Source organism: Brassica napus, chromosome C3 (genome assembly GCF_020379485.1).
Source record: "Brassica napus cultivar Da-Ae chromosome C3, Da-Ae, whole genome shotgun sequence".
In the NCBI taxonomy this organism is placed as follows: domain Eukaryota; kingdom Viridiplantae; phylum Streptophyta; class Magnoliopsida; order Brassicales; family Brassicaceae; genus Brassica; species Brassica napus.
The window spans coordinates 68,067,131-68,092,806 of NC_063446.1; the positions used below are offsets into that span (position 1 = coordinate 68,067,131).

General features: G+C 34.2%; 1 protein-coding gene across 16 annotated transcripts; it reads right to left on the reverse strand.

Moving 5' to 3' along the window:
* Nucleotides 1-4,172: 4,172 nt before the first annotated feature.
* LOC106411193 lies at nt 4,173-9,374 on the reverse strand. Of its 16 annotated transcripts, XR_007320445.1 has the most exons (11): nt 9,128-9,373; nt 8,952-9,034; nt 8,749-8,852; nt 8,566-8,646; nt 7,879-7,994; nt 7,648-7,768; nt 7,457-7,549; nt 7,265-7,346; nt 6,301-6,389; nt 4,853-5,020; nt 4,173-4,420 (listed from the first exon to the last, which is right to left on the reverse strand). XR_007320445.1 is itself a non-coding variant. In XM_048750398.1 (5 exons), exons 2-5 carry the CDS (start codon nt 7,693-7,695, stop codon nt 4,398-4,400), a joined length of 315 nt encoding a protein of 104 aa, XP_048606355.1. In that variant the 5' UTR covers nt 7,696-7,731; nt 8,566-8,622; the 3' UTR covers nt 4,173-4,397. The 16 variants fall into 16 exon arrangements, 1 of the variants encoding a protein (XP_048606355.1); XR_007320453.1 differs by lacking the exon at nt 7,879-7,994 and having other exon boundaries at nt 7,648-7,731; nt 9,128-9,374; XR_007320454.1 differs by having other exon boundaries at nt 7,474-7,549; nt 7,648-7,731; nt 8,566-8,852; nt 9,128-9,374.
* Between the last annotated feature and the right edge of the window lie 16,302 nt (nt 9,375-25,676).

Sequence of the window (25,676 nt, forward strand, 5' to 3'; positions counted from 1 at the left end):
GGACCAAAAGTCAGATACTTTTCTGCTGATCGCTTACACAGCACCTTCTTCTTTCTTGTCTCTGCTCCTTCATCAAGAAACTTTCTCTTGCCTTTTCTTGCAACCTTAACCAAAGAGGTCTTCTCGTCTGCTACAACATCCGTATGATCCACGCTCTTATCAGCTTCTGACCCTCTATCATGGCAGTCGGGTTCCTCCATTTTAGTTTCTTCAGGGTCTAAAACTGGTTAGTCTGTGCTGCTCCAATCATACTTGTTCCTCATCCTCTCCAAAAGAAGGTCCACTCGTTCATCTTTCATCTCACCCTTCCTTGTATAGTCAGCATCTAGAAACACATCACCATTACCAGTCACTGATACGACCGAGAACAAGTTATCCTGCAAACAGTTAAAACATTAAAATCCAAACAAAATATATACAACAACCATATAAAAGAAAAAAACAGAGAGAATGTTACCTTCTTAATTAAGGAGTCCTCGAGCTCAATGATGTCTTCATAAGAAACTTTTGCAACTCCTTTCCAATTGCCACACCTTGGACCTTTGAAGCTGTCTGAGACTCTTCTGCCTAATATTTCTCCAAAATCAGGAATTGCCTCCATAATCCAAATCTGGAGAGCATAGGAGAAACCCTCGAAAATGTAGCTCTCCTTCTTACCCAACTTCTTCCTAGCCTTCTCAATCAAACTCAGCAGGAAATCATACGAGTGAAGACCCCAATGGAACTTCCGAACGTTGTCAAAATCCATCACCAACTTGATGTACATATGAGGGATGGACACCTTCTCATCATTCCCCATCACCACACCCACTATTACACACAAGTAGATCAACCTCATCCTATCAAGCCGAGTACAGGTGTGAACTTCTTGTAGATGAACCTTTCTGATCGACTGCAAGGTGATCTTACCACCTGTGTGCAGTAGGTTACTCCAAAAACCCCCGTCGTTTTTCCATTTCACTACGTCACTGTTAGTTTCCCGTGTAATCTTGAGGCCTGTCACAGCATGGTACTCCTGAAGCGAAAACCGGAGAGGCATCCTCGCAAAAACAAACCACTTCTCATGCAGCTTTGAGGTAATCAGCTGCCTACATATGAAGCTATCCACTAGTTTCCCGGAGAACTTGAGATCATTTTTGGCAATAGCCATGATATGTGTGAAAACAGGTTCTCTCTTCACATCATCGTACTCTGCACACATAGCTTTCTTCAGATCTCTGATAAGTTCCATGCGGCAACTGTTGTTGATCTTCTTAACCCGAGGTTCTGAACCCTCTGCATACAATCGTTTAGGTAGCTCCAGCTCCATATCTACAAAAGATAATAAAACACATGGTTGTTAACAGCAATATCATAAACATGCAAACGTCCGAAACAAGCGTAAGAGTGAAACTAAGCCGAACACAAGATAATAATCAAAAGCAAAGCACCATTGTCTAATCAAATTTAAATTTAGAAACACAGTAGATCGATTAATCAAATAATACAAGTCAATCTCCATCTCGCAATCAAATCAGCAAATTAAGACAATTAACAGTCAAATACACACAAACTTTGTTCAGCGAAATCAGTATCGTAACACTCAAAAAGACAAACACAAACACTAACATTGTTCAACAAAATCGGTTCACATAATCAAAAAGTCAATTCAGACAAGCAAACAAATATCGATCCAAGTCAAAGTAAGAAACTTAATAATGAAACAAAGACTAAGACAAATCAAAGAAACAAACCGTTCACAAATTGAGACCAGATAGCCGGATGAGAGAGGCGGAGACGGGGAGAGAAGCCGAAAGGTGGAGAGAAATGGAGAGAAGCGACGGGAAGCAGAGAGGCGGAGAGGTGAAGAGAATCAGAGAGAAACAGAGAGAAGCGGCGAGAAGCGGAGAGGCAGAGAGGCGGATAAGCTCGATTTTGCCGTTGATTTCACCGGTTCGTCCACAAGATCGCCATCTTCAAAGTCTCGATTTTTTGGCCTTCAGAGAGAGGCGGTGAAACGAAAACGAAATTAGTTCAGAGGTGGAGGCAAACAGCGAGAAGCAGAGAGGCGGAGAAGCTTGATTTCGCCGTTGAATTCACCGGTTATTACACAGGATCGCCATTTTCAAAGTCTCGATTGTTTTTCTTGAGAGAGAGACGGAGAAACCAACAAGAAATTAGGGTTACGTGTTTTGTTCCCTTTTTGTTTTAACCTTTTTAATATATCTTTGTAACACGTTTTTTTTAAAAAAAAAAAATTACTATAGCACATGAAACAAACACGATTAAATTATGTTTAATTAGATTAATTCAAGGTTAGTTTTGGGATTTTGGAAAAGTTTATACTAAAGGGACAATTTAATGATGGATTTATACCATAGGGACAACTATGTTGTTTTCTTGTTCTCTTTTGGCAATTTTCCCAAAAATCTTCAACTTATCTTACTTGCTCATCAAGTAAAAATTTCATATGTTGTACATATATATTTTTTTTTTCATCAACTTATATAGACTCATACCGACTCTGTGAACCACACCGGGAGATCTGCATCCATGTGAACAACGAAAAACGGTTGCTTCCTGACACTACGTGCTAGGCTATCTGCCTTCGAATTTTGCGTTCTAGGTACATACACGATCTCTGATCGGAGAAATTTTTCTTTCAGGATCTTAATATCTTCCAAATAGCTTGCAAAAGCTGGCCATTCTTCTGTTCCGAAACCATCTTCAACAATTGAGAACAATCTGTTGCAAACTTAACCTGAAATTGTCGTAAATTCCTCATACATTCCATTGCCCAGAGTAACCCTCATTGTTGTACGTATAAAAACGATAAGTTGTCAGTTTTTTCCAAAAAACGATAAGTTTCCAGTTTTTTCCAAAAAACAATTATTTAATTAATAAAATATATAAAAATAAAAATAAAAAAATTCAAAAATTAAATAAAAAATCAGAAAAATCAAAAATCAAAAAATTAAATTAAAAACTCATTAAATTAAATAAAAATTCATAAATTAAATAATCCTCAGAAAATAAGTAAAATTGGAAAATAAATAAATTAAGTTATATATAAATATATAATTAAACAAAAATTAATTGAAATTAAAAAATTCACAAAAATAAAAATTCAAAATATCTTTAAAAAAACATTTCTAAAAGTTATAAGATTTTTTTTTCTTAAACTGATATCATCGTTGACAATAAAAGTTTCAAATGTATCACTATTGACGATGTTGGTTTCTTACATAATCATTAACAATGACGGTTTTTGACATCACTTTTGAAAATAACGGTTTATATGCCAATAACAACATTTTTAACAACCATCATTATCAACCCTCATTGTTAATGGTTATGTGAGAAACCATCATTGTCATTAGTGATATGTTTGAAACTGTTGTTGTTAACGATGATATGTCATTTTTTTAAAAAAAAAATCTTTTATTAAAAACAAGATATTCCAAATTTTTGAATTTTCTAATTTTTGTGAAATTTCTAAATTTTTAATTTTTAAAAATTTATATATTTTAATTTAATGTTATTTATTTTCTGATTTTATTTAATTTCTGAATTTTATTTAATTTTTTAATTTTTATTTATTTTTTGATTTTTGTTCAGTTTTCTGAATTTTTATTTAGTTTTCTCAATTTTTATTTATTTTAATCATTAAATAATTATATGGTTATAAAATAACTAACATCTCATCGTTTTTACATGTACAATAGGTCAATTTTGTTATTTGATAAATAAGTAAGATAGGCTGAAAGTTTTTTTGTGATACAAACATCACTTTGAAGGTTTAAAAGTGATCAAAAAAATTTGAAAGTTTAAAATATCAGTAAGTAACGCTTTCGGATATTTTTATGTCCCTTAATTCTTTTTAACATGTGTCTGAGATAATTATTACCACTAACACAAGTCAAAGCTATACTTTTCAAATGGTTTATGACTTTATGTTAGTTCTAAGGACATCTTCAATGAAATTCTATTTTTTTCTATATTTTAATCAATAATAAAGTAATTATATTATAGAGTAACACTATCAGAACAAAATTTACTTTATAATAGAATTACTCGATTTTTGTGTAATTTAATAAAGAAAAAATTGAGTTCTATTGGAGATGATAAAACTGAATTTCTTTTATAAATAAGACGTTTTATCTATCTTATTAAAACTCAAGTACAAACTGGGATTGTTTGGAAACTTGAATAGTAGTCTTAATGAAATGTGTTTGGAAACATGTATAATTAGAGTCATTTTAGTAATTTCTAAAACATAACCCTTTAACCATAATTTATAAGTCACGTGGCCCATTTACAAAATCTCAAACGTAAGCCCATTTTTAAAAAAATCGATACTTGCTTCCCACGTCTTTTCTTTCTGCGCACAAAATCTCACCAACCTCCTTAAAAGCCGTCTATTTAGTCCATAATTCGTTACCTAAAACGTAGAAGAAGTTGGTAACAAAAAGGATATTACAATCCAAAAAATATTCAAAATATATGCTATCACATGAATATCTCCACAAGCAATCACTCCTTATAACCTAGATTATTCACTTCCCTATATAACCTATCTTTTTCCACAACTCGCCGTAAAAAATAAACTATTATGGCTATGGTTACAAACAGCGAAATCACTATGTTGAACAATCTCAAACCATATAAGACTACTTGGAAGGTTGAAGTAAAAGTTCTTCGTTCGTGGACACAACACTCAAACTATTATGGAGAAGACACTTTCGAATTAATACTCGAAGATAAGATGATATGTTTTTCTTTTTAATCTATTTGTTTTCTATAACTTTCAGTTTCCAACGACTAAACCAACGTATGACTATTTGTTATTGTAGGGATCCGAGATATATTGTACCTGTAAGAGGATCTTCCTTGCTCGTGTTAAGAATTTGCAAGTCGGTCAATGGAGGTTCCTCGAGAATTTCTCCGTTTACCCGGCTACTAGGATGTACAGACTTTCGGGCCATAAATTCAAGATTGCCATCACGAAATGTTCCATTGTCACCAACTCCGGTCTGACTACCTGCGAGGTACATAAGTTATGTTACCATATAATATCTTTAATATATGAATGACATAGTTTGGACCTAAATGTTTGATCCGTCCTTAGGTTCCTTCGATTGATCATAACAAAGAGAGTTCATCTGAAGATCTACCAACATCTGGATCTAAACGTAAGGAAGGAGATGCTGATCTTAATGACATGAATTCTACATCCAAGAAGTTATGTGTTAAGAACATAAAAATTGAGAAGAAAAAATGAATTAATTGAGATTGTTATTTTGGTTTTGTTTCAAGTTGGTTCTGGAATTTTCAGTTTGTTTATGAATTTCCCTTTGTTTTTCATTACTTTTCCTTTAAATACTATTTTTAATCAATAAAGTTGACTTCTCCATTAATCATGACTACCAGTTAATCTACAACTATTGGGATGTAGAATTCATGTAATAGAAAATTACCTAACCAGCAACTATAACATGTAACACTCTTGCTAGGATAGTATCATAACTCCTAAACCTTCAGCTATATTCTTCCTACCCACATTCCATTTACGATGCTCATCTTAAAATATTTTTAGTAGGCAGATTGTTTAGTTCATAGTATAAACTAAACTTCACCTATATAGCACCAATGTAAGTCAATATTGTATATGTGATCGTCTTTATTGGATGTGAGTCATATAATTTAGAGTAGTTTATAAATATCAAGATATAAGTCATAACAAAATATCGTATATAACCTTTTTGAAAATATCTTGCTTTCCCACCAATGTAAGTCAATATTATCTATGTGATCATCTTTCAGAAAATATCTTGCTTAACCACCAAATCATTTTGTTACCAAAATTTATTGACCGAAAATATCTTATTCCATCTAACAGATCAAATATTACCTTTTTGTTTCATTCATTCTTTCTCTCCACGTAAACACTAAAACAAAATAAATACACATTCCCTGACAATTTATGCACAAGATATTTTTAATATATCAATGATTCTTCAGCAAGAAATCCTAAAAATACACAACCAGCTAAATATTTAGCACTAATTTGTTCCCATGTTTTGCGCAAACAAGTTTAATACTATCTAATATTGAATAAGATATATTGTCATATCTACGATTTCGTTGAAAACAGAAATGAGCAAATCTCGGTTCTGTATCTATCCTCACCATAAATTAGGCTTAAGTTAAATTTCTTCACCCATCTATATATACCTCTACTATAATATAACACCACCCATCGAAATCTCAAAGCAAACATGTGAAACGATTGAAAAATGTGTCTTATTAAGGATCTCAAACCTTTCCGAGATGAATGGCGTCTAACTCTCAAACTGCTTCATTCTTGGAAACAAAGCACCAGTTTTTCTGGTGATACTCTTGAGTGCATCCTGGTAGATCAAACTGTAAGATACGTTTCCTTTGACTCTATATATATTTATTCTCAACTAATACTGAATCATATTGTACTCTGTTTTCTTAAAAGGGAGCTAAAATCCAAGCATTATGCAAGAGATCGTAAATGTTGCGTGTTCATTGCTTTTGCAATAACAATTAACCACCAAATCATTGCTTTTGCAGTAACAATTAACAAAAGCCAAGAGAAATCACTATCTGAAGTTGGTCTCTTTCTACCAAGGCCTGTGTTTTCACATAGACAGCTATATGTGGCTGTGTCTAGGGTCACTTCTAAGAAAGGATTGAAAGTTCTGATTGTAAACAAAGATGGTAAACCTAAAAAAAAAACTATGAATGTAGTTTTCAAAGAGATTTTTAACAATCTCGAAGAGCACGAGTGATAAGGTACTATTCTGAATGATAGACTTAACAGTATACACGTTTTTTATGTGACAGAAATTAAAAGTTGATTCTGTTATTGAATGCAGGTTTCAGACTTCTGCGTAATTGGTTTTATGTGATGGTTCAAGAAGAGATTTGGCGTTGCTGTCATCCTATATCCTAGATGCTGCTAAGTTCTTCTTATGAGATCTGCATTACCTAGAGTTTTAGACAAGACATAGTCTATTTATTCTGCTATTTTCAAACACTTCAGTGTTAATTTTTTTTTCTACAATTTCTTACACAATCATTCACAATAACAAATATATTCTTCAATCAATCAACTTAAAAGCTACCAACAATCAGTGAAACCAACAGAATAACTTGTCTGATATCCTAGATGCTGCTAAGTTGCTTTCATCTAATGAAAAAGCCATGCAATAATTCATTCACCTAATAGCTAACATCAAAAGTGGAATTTACTAACCGTTTTTTGTAATGCAGAGTCTGGTCGACAAAGGTGTTGTCTAAATTTTTAATCGAGAGTCTGTTCTTTCTTACCCAAAACTCTTGAAATCATGCAAATCAAATAAACCATAAATTATTCCCAAACCTTATACAGAACACCATACACAATGAATTGACAAAGAAGGATAATACATGACACCATATTTCTTACCTCCTATGCGTACATACCATAATAACATTTGGGAACTTTATCTCTTTGTATCATTTGCGTAATGCAAATATTCATCATCTCCTCCTTTGATCTCTGCAAGGTTATTTAATTTGCAAAAATTTATTAATTTTGTAAACCTATCCTATTTAAGCAGAAGAGTATTGTTAATCTTTTTATAAGTAAATACTTACCTGACAGATCCTCAATTTTGATTCACTTGCATCATCACGCGATTCCATTCATCCTCACTTTTTCATCATCCCCTGCTTTCATTGCTGGTCGCAAGTTTAAAGCTACCAATTAGTCTCCAATCTACAACGATCTCTCATAGTTAGTATATATATATATGAAACAGACAAAAAATAAATACATCTTAGAAACCAAATCTCATAACCGAAAGGGAAATATATGTAGAGTCTAACCTTTAAATCACTCACGCATTAGAAGGTTAGCTGAGACACAGAAAATTAATGATTGAATCTTCGTTTTCCTCACAAAAATCGCTCAAGGGATTTGATCTCTGGGCTAAGGCATGACGCTGGCAAAGAGATGAACAAAAAAAATGAACAGTCTTTTCTTTGATTCACCGACAGAAAGGAAGTGAAGTCAAAAAAAAAAAATTGGTTAGGTTTGTTTGTTAATTTTTTTCCCGGACTAATCAGTTTTAACATTATAATTGGGCTTAGTCTTTAGTATTTTTTAAAATGTTTTCATCTACGGCCCAATTATGTGACTTATACATTACACCTTTCTGTTTATAACATCTTATATGTAATTCAATATATATATAAACCAACCATATAACACTCGACAATCAATATATTTTCATAACACATGAGATGAAAGATATCTAGCCAAAACACATCTTCACAATCTTTCTGACAAAAAAGTTATCTATTGTACTCAATGTACAAAAATCCTAAAAGCTTGATAATTTAGTATATTGAATGTCTAATTATTAAAATAGATTAGTTCTTTTGTTCAAGTTTTATATCCTCTCTATTATTAATCAAAGATCAAGGGTCAAAAATAAAATTTTAAGAATTCATTATGGGTCAAAAAGAAATTTCTAAAACTCGAATTCTTCCGGAATAAAAGGCTAACTTTACCTGAGCCACATGAAAATAGTCTGAAGATGAATAACATGTTGTCGGTTTCTTCTAGCAGTCCCCTTTTGTTATATCAATTGTCTGAAACACATATATTCAAATCATTAGTGAAATTGAAATAATCGCATAAAGACAACATAACTAAGCTCTGAAACATATTAAAATAAATATTTAAAGCTTAACTTTGCATTTTCCATTACAGCATCAAGATAACCCAGGCAAAATCACTCGATCATTGAATTTTTTTTCTTATCGAGATCTTGGTTTCTCGAAAAAAGAAGATTTATCTGAAAGGTAACAAAATCATGAAACTAAGTTCTGGGAAGAAAAGGAATTTTTTTTGTTGTTAGGATGAGAAAGATAAGAGGTGAATGGTTCGAGTTTACCTTTCGAAGACAAGATTAAGATTTCGATTGCATGTCTCGGAAGAGAGAGGTTAATGGCAGATCTACTAGTGGGAACGGGATATCTGTCGGAATTAAAAAAAATGATTTAGTTGAACACAAACAAAAAAACTAATCGCTTAATCTGAGTTTGGCAAACAAAAATATAGAAGTCTAACCTTTTATACATTTGCTTGACTGACTAACAAATAGAGTGAATGGAGTTGACAAACATAAAATCGTTGCTCTCAGCGTGGATCTGATTCTTTAATATTCTCCTACTTGCGATTTATTTTAATGAACATCGAAGAAGAGATAAGACAGAGATGTGGGCTGACCGACAGAAAACTTAAGAGAGCAATAAAGTAGTTACGTCTTTGGTTTGCATTTCCCAGAATAAAAATCGTTATAAATGGGGCTTTTGTTAACAATTGTTTTGGGCCATAATGTTAAGTTTTATTGGATAATTAATGATGAAATAATATAGTATAGCCCAATTTTAATAAATATGAAATTACTTGTAATTTGCGGTTGCCAATGTTATTATTTTTTTTTCTTTTGTCAACCCAATGTTATTAATTACAAAATTAACTATCATTTTAAAAAATAAACTATACTTACTTTCTGTACAAATTAATATATGAGTTTTTTATGTGGTCAAAAATATCTGCATAGATACAATATACAATACATAGATACAATTTTTAAATGGCCAAATCTTTTAAACAACCATTTTTAGTTTTTATCATAAAAAGGAATTTAAAGAAGAAAATTACCAAAATATGTTTTACTAAAAACACAAAAAACTTTTCTTCTCATCGTTTTCGATTTTTAAATAATAAATTTAAAGATCAAAATGCTTTTAAATATTTTTTAAAGCTTTCAATATTTATTTTCTACTCTTTAAAATATTAAACCTCACCCCGAAAACTCATCCCATTAACTTTAAACCCAAAGTTTAGGATTAGATAACCTTATGGATATAAGAGTAAATATACCTTTTAATAAAACTTTTTTCAATCATTTCTTCTTTTGTGGACTAGATTTGGAAGAAAATCTTACATAATGGCCATTTGAGGATATATTAATACATAGTTACATTTTAAAAAAGATATATAATTACATGACTGATCCAACACACATCTAAGAACAAAAATATATAACACAATACAATAACGAAATATATAGTCTCAACAATAAACTAAAGTAGTACAAATGAAACAAACATAATTATCGGAAAATAACACCCGCCTAGACGCGCGGATAAAAATCTAGTTTAGATTACAAATGAATAGACTAGTCTCCAATCGTATCTATTGAATTTATTATATCAACAGAAAATCAAAATAATTAGTGCGAGAGATTGAGAAATCATATTATTATGGTTGTTTTTGGGGTCAAATTATTATGTTTGTTATAATTAAAATTGTACCAGCTGTGGACAGGATCTGGTTGGCCCAACTGGCTACCCGTAAGAATAATATATTTTTGGTAAATTTTTTAAAATACGGTAATAACTCGTATATTTCATTTAATGTTAATTTATATTTTTGGAAATGATTTTAGAATATGGAAATAACTCATAAATCATCATTAAAATAAATATATTCAAATATGGTATTATAAATTTCGAAATATAATTTAATTACATATTTTAAAATTATACAATTTTATTACTAAAATTTTCAAAAATGTATACAATTTTTTTAGAAAATTATAAAAATTTAATCGTAAAATATTTATTTTCTTATATATCTACAAATTTTATAAATATTGTTTAATTTTAATTTTTGGTAATTATGCAACTTTTACAAATTTATTTAATATATTTAATTAAAATAAATAGATAGAAAAATCCATCTAAGTTTATAATTTCAAATATATACATGCATATTCTTAAATATAATTTTTAAGTTTAATTAAATTAAATTTATATTAAAATATTGATACGAAAAAAGAAAATTTACAACATTAATAAAATTTTATTTTAAAATATAATTTATATTTATCTGTTAAAAAATATTTTAAATTTTTTTACTGCACATGGTGCAGGAAAACACCTAGTGTAACTGAAAATAAAACCATTAACTATGTTTTCCGTTTTTCCTACGTTTTTATTCTTTCTATTTTTAGAGATCATATCTCCTAGTCTATATTTGCGAAGAGATTTTGCCACATGTCCTCTCTACAATCAATTTCACAAAACAAATATGACATGGCTACTGAAATTGATTACATGGCTTCCGTAAAAATATGACATGGATAATTTCATCTAATGTTGATTTATATTTTTGGCAAACTTTTTAGAATATGATAATAATTCATATATTACATTTAATATTTATATATTTTTTTTGGTAAATTTTTTTTAAATATGGTAATAGCTCATGCATCATCTATAAAATAAATATATTTATATATAACATTTCAAATTTCGAAATATTATTATTTTTGTATAATTATCCAATTTGTATTGCTAAAGCTTTCAAAAATTTCTACAATTTTTTTAAAATTCTAAATATCTAATCGTAAGATCATTAGTTTTATATATACCTAAATTTTTTATAAATATTGTTTAGGCTAAATTTTTGATAATTATACAATTTTATATCATTTTTATTAGTTTTATACAAATTGATTTAATACATATCAAATCTAAATTAAATATTAGTAAGAAAATAGTAAAATCTATAAAATTTAATAAAATTTAATTTTAAATATAAATTAGATTAAAAAATTTATCTACTGCATATGGTGCAGGAAAACACCTAATTATTTAAGTAAACGTGTTGCTTCCTTGCTGCTAGAAGGAAGACAATTCACATTTAATAATAGCAATTTCTTCCAATTACGAGAATTTATATTGCACTTTAACAAATACTCGTATATAATGTAGGATATAAAATCATTTCCAAGGTCTTGTGTCAGCGATTGAAAATCTGTCTTCCTTTACTCACATCAGAGACTCAATCGGTTTTTGTGGCAGGAAGGTTGATTTCTGATAATATTCTTATCGCCCAGGAAATGTTTCATGGATTGCGGACTAATAAAGCATGTCAGAGAAAGTATATGGCAATTAAAACAGATATGAGTAAAGTATATGATAGAGTAAAATGGGATTTTATTGAGGCTTTATTCCTGAAAAAGGGTTTTGATCTTCATTGGATTAAATTGATGATGGAATGCATTTCATCGGTTCAATATCGGGTTCTTATAAATGGTCAACCTTGTGGCCTCATTGTTCCACATAGAGGTCTACGCCAAGGAGATCCTTTATCACCTTATTTATTTATTCTCCGCACTGAGACTGTAACTGCAAACATAAAAAAGGCGGAGAGAGAGAAACAAATTACGGGAATGAAGGTAGCTAGAGCTTGCCCATCGATTTTTCATTTGCTTTTTGCGGATGATAGTCTCTTCATTTGTAAAGCTCAAAAGGAAGAGTGTCAAACCATCCTTAGGATTTTAAAGGATTATGAGGCAGTCTCAGGCCAGCTAATAAATTTTGATAAATCTTCCAGTCAATTTGGATATAAGATTGAAGAACCTGTCAGACAGGAATTAAGAGATATTTTGGGTATTCAGAATCTTGGAGGAATAGGATCATATCTTGGTCTTCCAGAAAATCTGGGGGGATCAAAGATTCAAGTTTTTAGTTTTGTTCAGGATCGTTTAAATAATAGAGTAAATGGGTGGACCTTCAAGTTTTTTACAAAAGGTGGAAAGGAAGTGATTATTAAGTCGGTGATCACGGCATTACCAAATCATTCGATGTCCTGTTATCGATTACATAAAGCAACGGTGAAAAAACTGACAAGTGCGGTATCACAATTTTGGTAGAGCCCAGGAGGAAGCACAAGAGGGATGCACTGGAAATCATGGGACAAGGTATGTGCAGATAAGGGGGAAGGTGGTTTAGGTTTTAAAGATATCACTGATTTCAACACAGCGATGCTTGGTAAACAGTTATGGCGTCTGATAGAGAAGCCAAATACTTTATTTTCTCGAGTCTTCAAAGGTCGGTATTATAGGAATGCTTCACCTTTGGAACCGATTCGCTCATATTCTCCGCCATATGGCTGGCGGAGTATTGTTTCTGCTAGATCTCTGGTTAGCAAAGGACTAATCAAAAGGGTGGGATCAGGATCTTCTACATCAGTATGGAATGACCCTTGGCTCCCAACCACTCGTCAGAGACCAGCTAATAAAAATCAACACAATCTATACCCCCATTTACAGTAGAGTCCCTCATTGACCCTACCTCGCGTACTTGGAATTTAGAGGTAATTCGGGCTTTGGTGGATCCTCAGGAAGCGAAAATTATAGAAAGTATTCCATTAAGTAGGAATCAGAGGGTGGATAGAGATGGATGGTACTTTACAAAAAATGGAAAATATACAATCAAATCAGGATATCAGGTAGAACGGATTTATCCAGACAAAGGAAGACCACCATTACTGATTCGTCCCACAGTTGATGTTTTGAAGGCTTACTGCTGGAAAATACGGTGTCCACCAAAGCTAAAACATTTTCTATGGCAATTAGTGACAGGATGCATAGCAGTTCGTAAGAATTTACAGGCAAGGGGGATTCAAGGGGATATTTGTTGTACCCGATATGGATCTCCTGAGGAATCAATAAATCATGTATTTTTTTAATGTCCTCCAGCTCTCCAGGTTTGGGCTCTTTCGAAGATACCATCAAACCCAGTCTATTTTCCAACAAGTTCCCTATTCACAAATATGCATCATCTATTCTGGAGAGTTTTCCCGCAGATAGAGGATCATCAGTTTGCATGGATTCTATGGTATATCTGGAAAGGTAGGAATAATAAAGTTTTCAGCAACTTGGATATAGATCCTATGGATACGGTTAAATTGGCGGAAACATAATCAACATTATGGGCTGAGGCACAAGTAGTAAATGACCAGAGGACGCCAACACCAAGAATAGACACGGTATTGCCGTCGATCTCAGGAAGATGGTGTTTTACGGATGGCTCGTGGAAGGAGGGTGCTAGGTTTTCAGGACAAGATTGGCTTAGTACTTTGGAAGGTTTCGATGGATTACTGGGGGCGAGGAATGTAAGGGCTAGTCTTTCGCCTCTTCATGCGTAGATGGAAACAATTTTATGGGCAATGGAATGCATGAGGAACTTACGTCAATTTCAGGTTACGTTTGCAACAGATTGTTCTCAATTGGTGAAGATGGTTTCAGAACCAGAAGAATGACCAGCCTTTGGAACATATTTGGAATATATCAAGACCCTGAAAGAGAGTTTCACCCGATCAGAGATCATCTATGTACCACGGACACAAAATTCAAAGGCCGATAGTATAGCACCCAGTGCTAGAAAACAGCTGTATTTCATCGTTCACATGGATGCATATCACCCGGTTTGGTTCACAAAATCAATATAAGTTTGATGACAAAAAAAAAAAAAAAAACAAACAAATACTCGTACACACTACGTCTTTGAATTTTTTTTTTTTAAACATTGATTTATTACTCTGTTACATGTTATATCAATTATTAAATCGACAATTTGTTAACCGATGTATTAGTAGTCTTACTAGTCTATCTAATGATTCTACATGTATTTTGCTGAAAATCTTTCATATGTTGTAAATAATTAAGTTATTATATTTGTGGGAGAGATGGAGAGTGGACGAGATGGAGAGAAAAGGAGAGTGATGTGTGTGTGAAAACGACAAGACGAGAGGAGTAAGTGTTTCAACTTTTTTTTTTTTTTTCACGTTGGTGTCTCTTAAATGAGAAGGAGAAAGCCTATTTATAGTAAAGAAGAAAACATAGAATAATAGGTTCAGTCGGTTGGTTAAACCGACTTGACTGATAAGACAAAATCAGAGATAAGCATTATCTCTTCAGATAGATAATCATATTTGATATTATCTTTTTAACACTCCCCTTTGAAGATCTATCTTGTATTACGTAGTACCTTATTAAAAAATTAATCATGGAAAATTCATTGGGACAAAAACCATGACAAAGAAAAAAGAATACACTGCCGTAATCTCCCCCTGAGAATAATGGACATAGCTTTTTTTTCACAGGTCACGCAAATGGCGCATTCCGATACCGTAGACATGTTTTCGGAATGTGGTAGTCGGAAGAGCTTTGGTGAACAAGTCAGCCGAATTTTCGCATGACTGTACATACTCGATGTTCACCTCTTTATTTTTCTCGAGCTCCCTTATGTACGAGAAAAATCTTGGAGGGATGTGCTTTGTTCTGTCGCTCTTGATATAGCCTTCTTTAAGTTGAGCGACACAAGCCGAATTGTCTTCAAATACTTTCGTCGGCTCTTTCTCATTGACTATTCCGCTTGATTCTTGTATGTGGTGACTCATTGATCGAAGCCACACACATTCTCGACATGCTTCGTGAAGCGCAATAGTTTCTGCATGATTCGAAGATGTCGCAACCAGAGTTTGTTTTTGGGACCGCCAAGAAATCGCGGTTCCACCAATCATAAATACATAGCCGGTTTGCGATCGAGCCTTATGGGGATATGATAAGTATCCTGCATATGCAAAACCAACCATACCAAACTCGGGTTTTCTAAAATACATTAACCCTAAATCAACTGTACCTTGAAGGTAAAGGAATAAGTGCTTTATTCCGTCCCAATGCCTGCGAGTCGGAGCATAACTATATCTCGCCAGTAGATTAGTAGCAAAAGCTATATCTGGTATGGTACAGTTTACAAGATATAACAGCCCACCGATAGCACTCATATAAGGTACTTCTGGACCTAATATCTTCTCGCTATCTTCACAGGGCCTAAAAGGATCACTCTCAATATTGAGAGATATACCAATCATTGGAGTACTCAAAGGAGTCGCTTTGTCCATACGAAAGCGTTTCAATAACCTTTTCGTATAGTTTGATTGATGCACAAATATTCTTTCTCGGAGATGCTCTATCTGGAGCCCAAGACAAAAATTTATCTTGCCGATATCTGGAAACTCTGCAGCAGAAGAAGCAAGAGTGTCGATTGCTCGCTCCCATTCTTCCACTGTCCTCTTGGACGCCATATTTTTGCCGATGATATTCAGCACCAATGGTAAACCACGGCATTCTCTGGCAACTTGACAAGCGACCTCAAAAATATCTGGGTGGCTTTCTAATGTTTTTTCCCCAACTTTGCCTCGGAAAAAAATCCCAAGCTTCTTCAGATCCCAAACACTTAACTTCCATTGGATCATCAACCCCCACATGGCCACATACTTCCCTAGAACTAGTGGTGAATACTACTCACTCCGTTCCTTAAAATTACATATTCTAGAGAAAAAAATTGTTTCAAAAAGATCCATATTTTATATTTTCAATGCATATTTTATTAACTAATTGCAAACTTCAAAAAATTTAATTGCACTAGTTAAATTTTTATTGGCTTAAAATTATGGAAAAAAGATAAACACAAAAAACTATGCAAATTTAATATGTTTTATTAAGATGTGTGAAAAATCTAGAATATATAACTTTAAGGAATAGAGGGAGTACTTTGCATCCATTTTCCATTGTCGGAAATGTGACTCAGATTTCTTTTATATCAAATTTAATGTTGTAATACCGTAGACATGTTTTCGGAATGTTGTAGTCGGAAGATCTTTGGTGAACAAGTCACCCGAATTTTCGCATGACTGTACATACTCGATGTTCACCTCTTTACTTTTCTCGAGCTCCCTTATGTACGAAAAAAATCTTGGAGGGATGTGCTTTGTTCTGTCGCTCTTGATATAGCCTTCTTTAAGTTGAGCGACACAAGCCGAATTGTCTTCAAATACTTTCGTCGGCTCTTTCTCATTGACTATTCCGCTTGATTCTTGTATGTGGTGACTCATTGATCGAAGCCACACACATTCTCGACATGCTTCGTGAAGCGTAATAGTTTCTGCATGATTCGAAGATGTCGCAACCAGAGTTTGTTTTTGGGACCGCCAAGAAATCGCGGTTCCACCAATCATAAATACATAGCCGGTTTGCGATCGAGCCTTATGAGGATATGATAAGTATCCTGCATCTGCAAAACCAACTATACCAAACTCGGGTTTTCTAAAATACATTAACCCTAAATCAACTGTACCTTGAAGGTAACGGAATAAGTGTTTTATTCCGTCCCAATGCCTGCGAGTAGGAGCATAACTATATCTCGCCAGTAGATTAGTAGCAAAAGCTATATCTGGTATGGTACAGTTTACAAGATATAACAGCCCACCGATAGCACTCATATAAGGTACTTCTGGACCTAATATCTTCTCGCTATCTTCACAGGGCCTAAAAGGATCACTCTCAATATTGAGAGATCTACCAATCATTGGAGCACTCAAAGGAGTCACTTTGTCCATACGAAAGCGTTTCAATAACCTTTTCGTATAGTTTGATTGATGCACAAATATTCTTTCTCGGAGATGTTCTATCTGGAGCCCAAGACAAAACTTTGTCTTGCCGATATCTTTCATTTCGAACTCCTCTTTCATATGAGTTCGAGCATCATCAACCTCCTTTTGAGTTCCAATTATGCTCAGGTCATCTACATATACAACAATAATCACAAAGCCACATGACGATTTCTTTATAAAAACGCATGGACATATCGCATTATTCACATATCCTTTTCTCAAAAGATATTCACTTAAGCGATTGTACCACATGCGTCCGGATTGCTTTAATCCGTAAAGTGATCGCTGTAACTTGACTGAACAAATCTCCCTGGATTTTTCTTTCAATCTCCCTGGATTTTTCTTTCAATGCCCCTGGCATTTTCAATCTCTCAGGGAGTTTCATATATATATCGTTATCCAACGATCCATACAAATATGCAGTCACAACGTCCATAAGATGCATTTCAAGAGTTTTAGACGCCGTTCGGCTCATCAAAAATCTAAAGTAATTGCATCCATTACCGGGTAATATGTTTCCTCAAAATCAATTCACGGTATCTGAAAAAAACCTTGGGCAACTAATCAGGCTTTATATCGTGTTACTTCATTTTTCTCATCTACTTTTCTCACGAATACCCACTTATACCCAACATGATTTATATTCCCAGGCGTTATGACTATAGGTCCAAAGACATTTCTTTTATTCAGGGAGAGTAATTCAATTTGAATGGCCTTCTTCCACTCCTCCCAATCATGTCTTTTCTGACATTCCAAAATGGACCTTGGATCGGGATCATCATTTTCATGATCGATCACTTTGGACACAGAAAAGGAGAAAATTCCATCAACATCTTTTATCTTATTTCTGATCCATAACTTTTCATCTTGGGCGTAGTTGATGGAAATCTCATACTTTTCTGTTCCCTTCTCGTCATCTGGATCATCTTTATCTATGCTTTCTTTCAGACATTTTTCAGTATCAGGTTCTTCTGGAACCTTACTTTGTTCATCCAATTTCTTTTTCTTTGGGGGATTTTTATCTTTAGAACCCGCTGACCTCCCCCTCTTTAACTGAACCCTAGGTTCATTCATTTTGTTTCCATCAGTTGATAGTTTGTTTTTTAGGAACATCAACTCTGGATGGAACATTTCAGCGGGTATACATGATCTCGTCACCCTTCTCGTATCTGTGAACGCATCTGGTAACTGGTTTGCCAAATTATGCAAATGCACAATTTTCTGAACTTCCAGCTCTCTTTGATTCGTAGGGGGATCAAGGTGTAACAACGACGGTGTACACCAAGTAATCTCTTTAGGAATTCTATTAATTCCACCCCCTAACGCTGGGAATTCATCCTCATTAAAATGGCAATCGGCAAATCGTGCCGTAAACATATCACCAGTTACTGGTTCCAGATATCTTATTATACTTAGTGACGTATAACCCACATATATTCTCAATCTCCTTTGTGGGCTCATTTTTGTTTTTGTGGCGGTGCTATCGGAACATAGACCGCACACCCAAAGACACGGAGATGGGATACATCTGGCTCTTGCCCAGATGCCAATTGTAATGGGGAGTACTTATGATATGCACTTGGTCTTAACCGAACCAGTGCAGCTGCATGCAATATAGCATGACCCCATACAGAAATTGGGAGTTTCGTTCTCAAGACTAACGGTCTTGCAATCAACTGCAACCGTTTTATCAATGACTCAGCCATGCCATTTTGTGTATGCACATGGGGAACTGGATGCTCCACATCAATCCCCATTGACATACAATAATCATCAAAGGCTTGCGATGTAAATTCACTAGCATTATCAAGCCTTACTTTTTTAATGGCATACTCCGAGAACTACGTTCTCAACTTTATTATATGGGCAATGAAATTTGCGAAAGCCGTATTTCGTGTCGTCAAAAGAGACACACTTGACCCTCAACTAGATGCGTCAATCAATACCATGAAATACTTAAACGGTCCGCACGGTGGGTGGATTGGCCCACATATATCACCATGTATTCTTTCCAAACACATTGGTGATTCATTGCCTACTTTTGCTGGTGATGGCCAAGTTATAAGTTTTCCTTGAGAACATGCATTACATGTAAACTCGCCCGTTTGCAAATTTTTTCCGTTTTTCAACGGATGGCCATTCGAATTTTGCACTATCTTTCTCATCATGACTAAACCAGGATATCCTAGCCTCTCATGCCAAATTTTAAATGTATCAGTAAACTTCATGTTTACTACAGCATATGACTCAGTCATGGTAATTTTCGTACAATATAGTCCAGAGGATAACATTCTTAACTCTTCCAATATATGTTTCCTCTAGGACTTAATGCAAAGAAATTCAGTGCCATCTTTACTCATAGTCTCAATATGATATCCATTTCTTCGGATATCCTTAAAACTTAATAAGTTTCTATGAGACTCGGAGGAATACAATGCATTTCAAATATTGTTCCCTCTGGCATTGAAAAATTCGCTCTTCCAGAGCCCATAATAATCTTTGCATTACCAGATATTGTACTTACGCTTCCAGCGTAATCTTTTATTTTGAGACTGGAGAAATATTTCTTATCTTTAATTATCGTGTGCGTTGACGCACTATCTGCCAAACACAAATCTCCATCCATAGTCTCAAAGTTTGGTATTTTCTCGGCTGGTTTAAGAACTTTCGGATTGATAAGCCTCAGTTGGTCAGAGACTCGTGCTGATAACGTGTTGTAAATAATTAAGTTATTATATTTGTGGGAGAGATGGAGAGTGGACGAGATGGAGAGAAAAGGAGAGTGATATGTGTGTGTGAAAACGATAAGACAAGAGGAGTAAGTGTTTCAACTTTTCTTCTTCTTTTATTTCACGTTGGTGTCTCTTAAATGAGAAGGGAAAAACCTATTTATAGTAAAGAAGAAAACATAGAATAATAGGTTCAGTCGGTTGGTTAAACCGACTTGACTAATACACTACAAGAAAACAGCGGCATACCGAGGAAAAAAATCGTCGGTATGTCGTCGGAATAACGTTATTCCGACGATATACCGACGAAACAAGTCCTCGGAAATAACTCCTCGGAAATTCATTTTTCCTCGGAAATCCCTCGGAAATTTCCGACCGAATTCCGAGGAAATGAATTTCTGAGGACCACCAGTTCGTTGGAAAGGTCCTCGGAATATACCGAGGGAGAACTTCCTCGGGATATTTCGATGGACTTTCCGATGGTTCAATCCTCGGAAGTTCCGACGAAATGTTCCTCGGAATTTTCAACGGGAATTTCCGAGGAACGGAGCCCTCGGAAAATTCCGAGGAAGGAGTCCCTCGGTATATTCCGACGACTTATTTCGAGGAAATGTTCGTCGAAAATTTCCGAGGGTTCATTTCCTCGGAATTTCAAAAAAAAATTAATTTTTTTTTAAAAAAAATAAATTTTTGAAATTTAAATTCGAAAATATAAAATTAAAATTAAAATTGAAAACATATTAGATAATATTCAAAGTTGAACAAATAAAAATAAAACATTCCGAGTTTTCGAAAGAAAAAAAAACTACGGGTCTTGCACGTTCGAGAACACCTCGTTCGGGTACATCCTCTGCATCATCTCCATCATTTGCTGGTTCAGCCTCTTCTGTGCCTCATAGCCCGCCTGTTGAGCCGCCATCTTGGTCTCCAACAAAGATATGCGATCATCCTTGTCCTTCAACTGAGCCGTAAGTAATTCTGGATCAACAAAAGGCGGTGGTGCAGAAAAAGGAGGAACCGACCGGAAGGGACGACCCAAACCGACCAAACGTCCCTTCTTCTTTGGAACCGATTGAAATAGAAAATAGCCAAATTTAAATAATATAAAAAGATGATAAAATAAAAATCAAGAAATAAATGAATTGAACTTTAAAAAAAAAAGAACTTACCGATTGACCGATTTCGTTAATTCGAACCCGAGACAAGTTGGTCGAAGCCGTCGAATCGTCATCCTCGGTTTGAAGCTGAGACACTTCGTTTTGCACCTGAGTTTGGACCAGGGTGACCACTTCCCTCACAAGACCATCATCAATCTGCCCGGTCTTCTTGTTGGTATACGCCCTCTTCATTAGGGCGAGATCATCAACCGGCTCGCCATCATTTTCTTCCGCCTTGAAAAAAACATAAATTAAACAAACATTAGAAATTAGAAGAAATGCACAAAAAATAAAATTTCAAAACTTAAATAATTGAAGAAAAAGCGGTTGAACTTACCATGCGATCCCCCAGAGTGGCAATAGATTGAGCACCCAAGTTATGCTTGAAGACGCCCTTCCCTTTACGCTCGCTCCTGCGGTTGGTGGAGTTGGTGGAAGAAGTTTCTTTTGTCTCTTCCTTATCCCAATGCACACACAACTCCTTCCAGACCGTGTTGTTAATCGACGTTGGAACGTTTTAATAAAAAAAATAGTTTAATAAATTAAAAAATAGTTTAATAAATTAAAAAAACATTGTTTATTTTCCACTTCTTCTTCCACTCGTGCATCTGCTTCCCATAATTGTCCATAACTTTATGGACGAAGTGGTGATTGATAAAGAGCGTATCATCGGAATTCCAGTTGAATTCTTGCTGGAAAAAAAAACACAATTAGTAGAAAATTTATATTAAAGATTAAAAATATAAGTAAAAAATTAGAATACTTACCGCAAACTGACGAAACCACAGATGCTGCTTGTCGTTAGGGAAGTCTGTGAAAGTCGGATGTCCCTTGTCGAGGGCCGAGTACATCATACGGTTGATCCATGCGCTGATCCCGTTCCCGGATCGGTTGAACCTAATAAAAAGAACAAATTATTATAATGAATCAAATTTTAATGAAAAAATACGTTTAATTACCATGTTTGACCCCGTCCATGTGGATATAGAGTGAGATAGTGAAGATGGTCACGACCGGGCTGTCGAACCAACTCCGCAATACCCATCACTCCCAGAGGACCCGGAGGAGCAGGAGCGGGTGCAGCAGCGGGAGTGGGAGGAGCAGGAGCGGGAAATGGAGAGGGAGATGTATGGTAGGAGCTGTGGGGCGAAGCAGAATCCTGAATCTGGCTGAAATCCCAAGACTGGCTCCTTGTACCACCACGACCATGACGCTGTCGAGGCCGGATCTGATCATCATTAGACCTGTAAATTAAAAAAAAAACATATTTAAAAATTAGTTCTAATAATTTTAATAAATAAAAAAATATATTTAAAAAATAGTTTTTAATCACAAAAATATAAATAGTTTAATATATTACAAAAAATAGTTTTAATAAATAAAAAATAGTATAATAATTACAAAAAATAGTTTTAATAAATAAAAAATAGTTTAATAATTACAAAAAATAGTTTTAATAATATTAAAAATGTTTAATAAATATAGAAATTTATATTACATATATATATATATATATTATTTTTTTAAATACTAAATAATTGTTTTTAATCACAAAAAAAGTTTTATAGATATTAAAAATGTTTAATAAATATATAAATGATTTTATAATGCAAAAAATAGATTTTATATACAAAAAACGTTTTCATATTATATATACATAATTATCAATTAGATTTTTATAACCACAAAATTAATAAAAACTAAAAAAAAAATTCTAAATCAAGTGAATACCATAATCAAACTCGATTTTACACAATCCTACCATTCACCCTAACAAAAATCTATAAATATCATTCCAAAATCATCAAATCTACTTAAAAACCTAACAAATCTAACCTAAGAGAGTGGGATAGGGTTCATACATGATGCAGTGACTGAAATTGAGGAGGATTAGGGCGGATTCGCCGGAAATCGCGAGAGAGAAGGGAGGAAACGCCAGAAATCGCGAGAGAGAAGAGAGAGCTCGGCGGAGAGGAAGAGAGAAATGGGGAAGAAGATCTGGTTCGACCTAATAAAATGAGGTGTCCGACGGAAAATGTCCGTCGGAATTTCCTCGAAAATCATTAATTCAATTTTCGCGAAATATGTGGCGGCTTGGTTTACTTGGTTAAATGAAAATATTCCGAGGAAACAGGGTTTGAGGTTTCAAAACATCGATTTTTTTTGCCGTATTTCATTTCTTAAACAATTGTAATGCATTCCATTGAGGATTCTTTGTATAGATGATCATAAACCATGAAATAACAAAATTTCAAAACGAATTGTAAGTATTCCCTTTACCGTTCATTAAAGTGTATAAGTGTTTCTCTTATGTTGTGGGGATTTCGTTCATACAATCGGAAAAGTGTTTATTATAGGGTAAGAAACAAATTTTTGACTACATAATAAGTCTAAGACACTTAATAAGGGTTATATAAGTGTTATTCAAACCGAAAAACGTTGTTTTCGATTTAAAAACCTTGTTTCCTCGGAATTTCCTCGGAATATTCCGAGGGAATTCCGAGGAAACCCTTATCTTCCTTGGAATTCCGTCGGAATATTCCGAGGAAATACCGAGGAACTAGTGTTTGGGGTTTCAAAACATCAATTTTTTTTTTTGCCGTATTTCATTTCTTATACAATTGTAATGCATACCATTGAGGATTCTTTGTATAGATGAGCATAAACCATGAAATAACAAAATTTCAAACCGAATTGTAAGTATTCCCTTTACCGTTTATTAAAGTGTATAAGTGTTTCTCTTATGTTGTGTGGTTTTCGTTCATGCAATCGTAAAAGTGTTTGTTATTGGGTAAAACACCAAAGTTTGACTTCATAATCTGGTTAAGACACTTAATGAAGGTTATATACGTGTTATTCAATCTGTAAAACGTTGTTTTCGGTTAAAAACCCCTAGTTCCTCGGAATTTCCTCGGAAATTACCGAGGAAATTCCGAGGAAACCCTTATCTTCCGCGGAAAAAGATTCTATAATCAAATCCCTGAATCGACAAGGTCTATTCCGAGGAAATTCCGAGGAAAACCTATCTTCCCTCGGAATTTCCTCGGTATTTCTATTAAAAAAAAAAAGTCGATGCTAGTCTGTTTCCGAGTCATCATCACCAGATGAATCTGAATCTGGATCTTGGTGAAACTCTCCAATCACTGGTTCATCCTCTACGTGAACGACGGCTTCCTTTTCGAAGTCGGTTAAATCGACTACAAGGCCAACTCCAGCTAAATCTTCTGTTGCACTTAAGCTGCCGGATGTGCTTGGTTGTAGTGGGTCTTCCAGCTCAGAACTTCCCTGAACTCGGCCTCTCGGGTTGAGTCTTGTAACAGTAGCCCATGGATCATCTCTGTTCCTTATCCGGGGGTACTTGATATAACAAACTTGTAACATTAAAAAAATTATTAGTAAAATTATAAATTAATACACATGATGATGAATCATTCTGAATAATTAACATTTAATTACCTGATCGGCCTGAGAAGCAAGAATGAAAGGATCATAATATTGCAGCTTTCGCCTCAAATTTACTGATGTAACACCAAATGCATCTGTTCTCACACCTCAATCTAGAGTGTTGTCGTGCCTATCAAAATAGAAAACAGTATAGCGCAATCCAACCATGCCCAAATACTTGATTTCCAAAATCTCATGTATGTGTCCGCAGTATACATCATCTCCTGATGCAGAACAAACGCCAGCATCATAAGTCGTACTCGAACGTCTCCTCTTCTGAGTTGTGAATGCATATCCTCGAGTACAAAATCTCGGATATGACTTCACAACAAAGTTTGGTCCAATGACCATCTCGCGTATCCAATCGTCAAATGTTTCACCTCTGGCCAAACCAGCAGACACCTATTAATAGCACATATATATGTTATATCAATAAATGTGAATTAATATAAATATGTGATAAATGATATTTTAATTTGTTTAAAGCACTCACATAAGTAAACATCCATCCAGCAAATTTTCTCTGCTTCATTTCTTCTAGTTCGTCCTCTGTGGCGTATCTATATTCGAACCGCTTTTCTGCCATGAAAATCCTGTACATATGATGACAATAATGTAATTAATTAAGATTTAAATTTCAACTTTTTAAAATAAAAATTTGTAAGCTAATTTATTTACCTCTCATATTGAAGAACATCTTCGCAGTTGGTGAGCAAATATGTTTGCAAATTACTGCGCTCCTGCTCAGTAAGTCGGCGGTCCTTTGGTTTTCCGCTAAGTCGTCCAACGTCTGTGAAAATGTCTGGAACCGTAACATGATATGTTGCCCGTTCGCCTCTATCATCATGCCGAGCAGGTCTTCTGTTTTTGGTCTGAACTTCTGCTGGAAAGTAGTACTCGGCAAAGTTTGAAGTTTCTTCATTGATCATCTGTGCGACTATAGAACCTTCCACCCTACTTAAATTTTTCACC

Coding starts and splice junctions, on each gene's coding strand:
- LOC106411193 (XM_048750398.1), bottom strand. CDS start 7,695: ATGGAATCGCGTGATGATGCAAGTGAATCAAAATTGAGGATCTGTCAG. Junction 7,550..7,647: donor CAAAATTGAGGATCTGTCAG/GTAAGTATTTAC, acceptor ATAACCTTGCAG/AGATCAAAGGAGGAGATGAT. Junction 4,421..4,852: donor CAAGGAAGATCCTCTTACAG/GTACAATATATC, acceptor TCTACGTTTTAG/GTAACGAATTATGGACTAAA.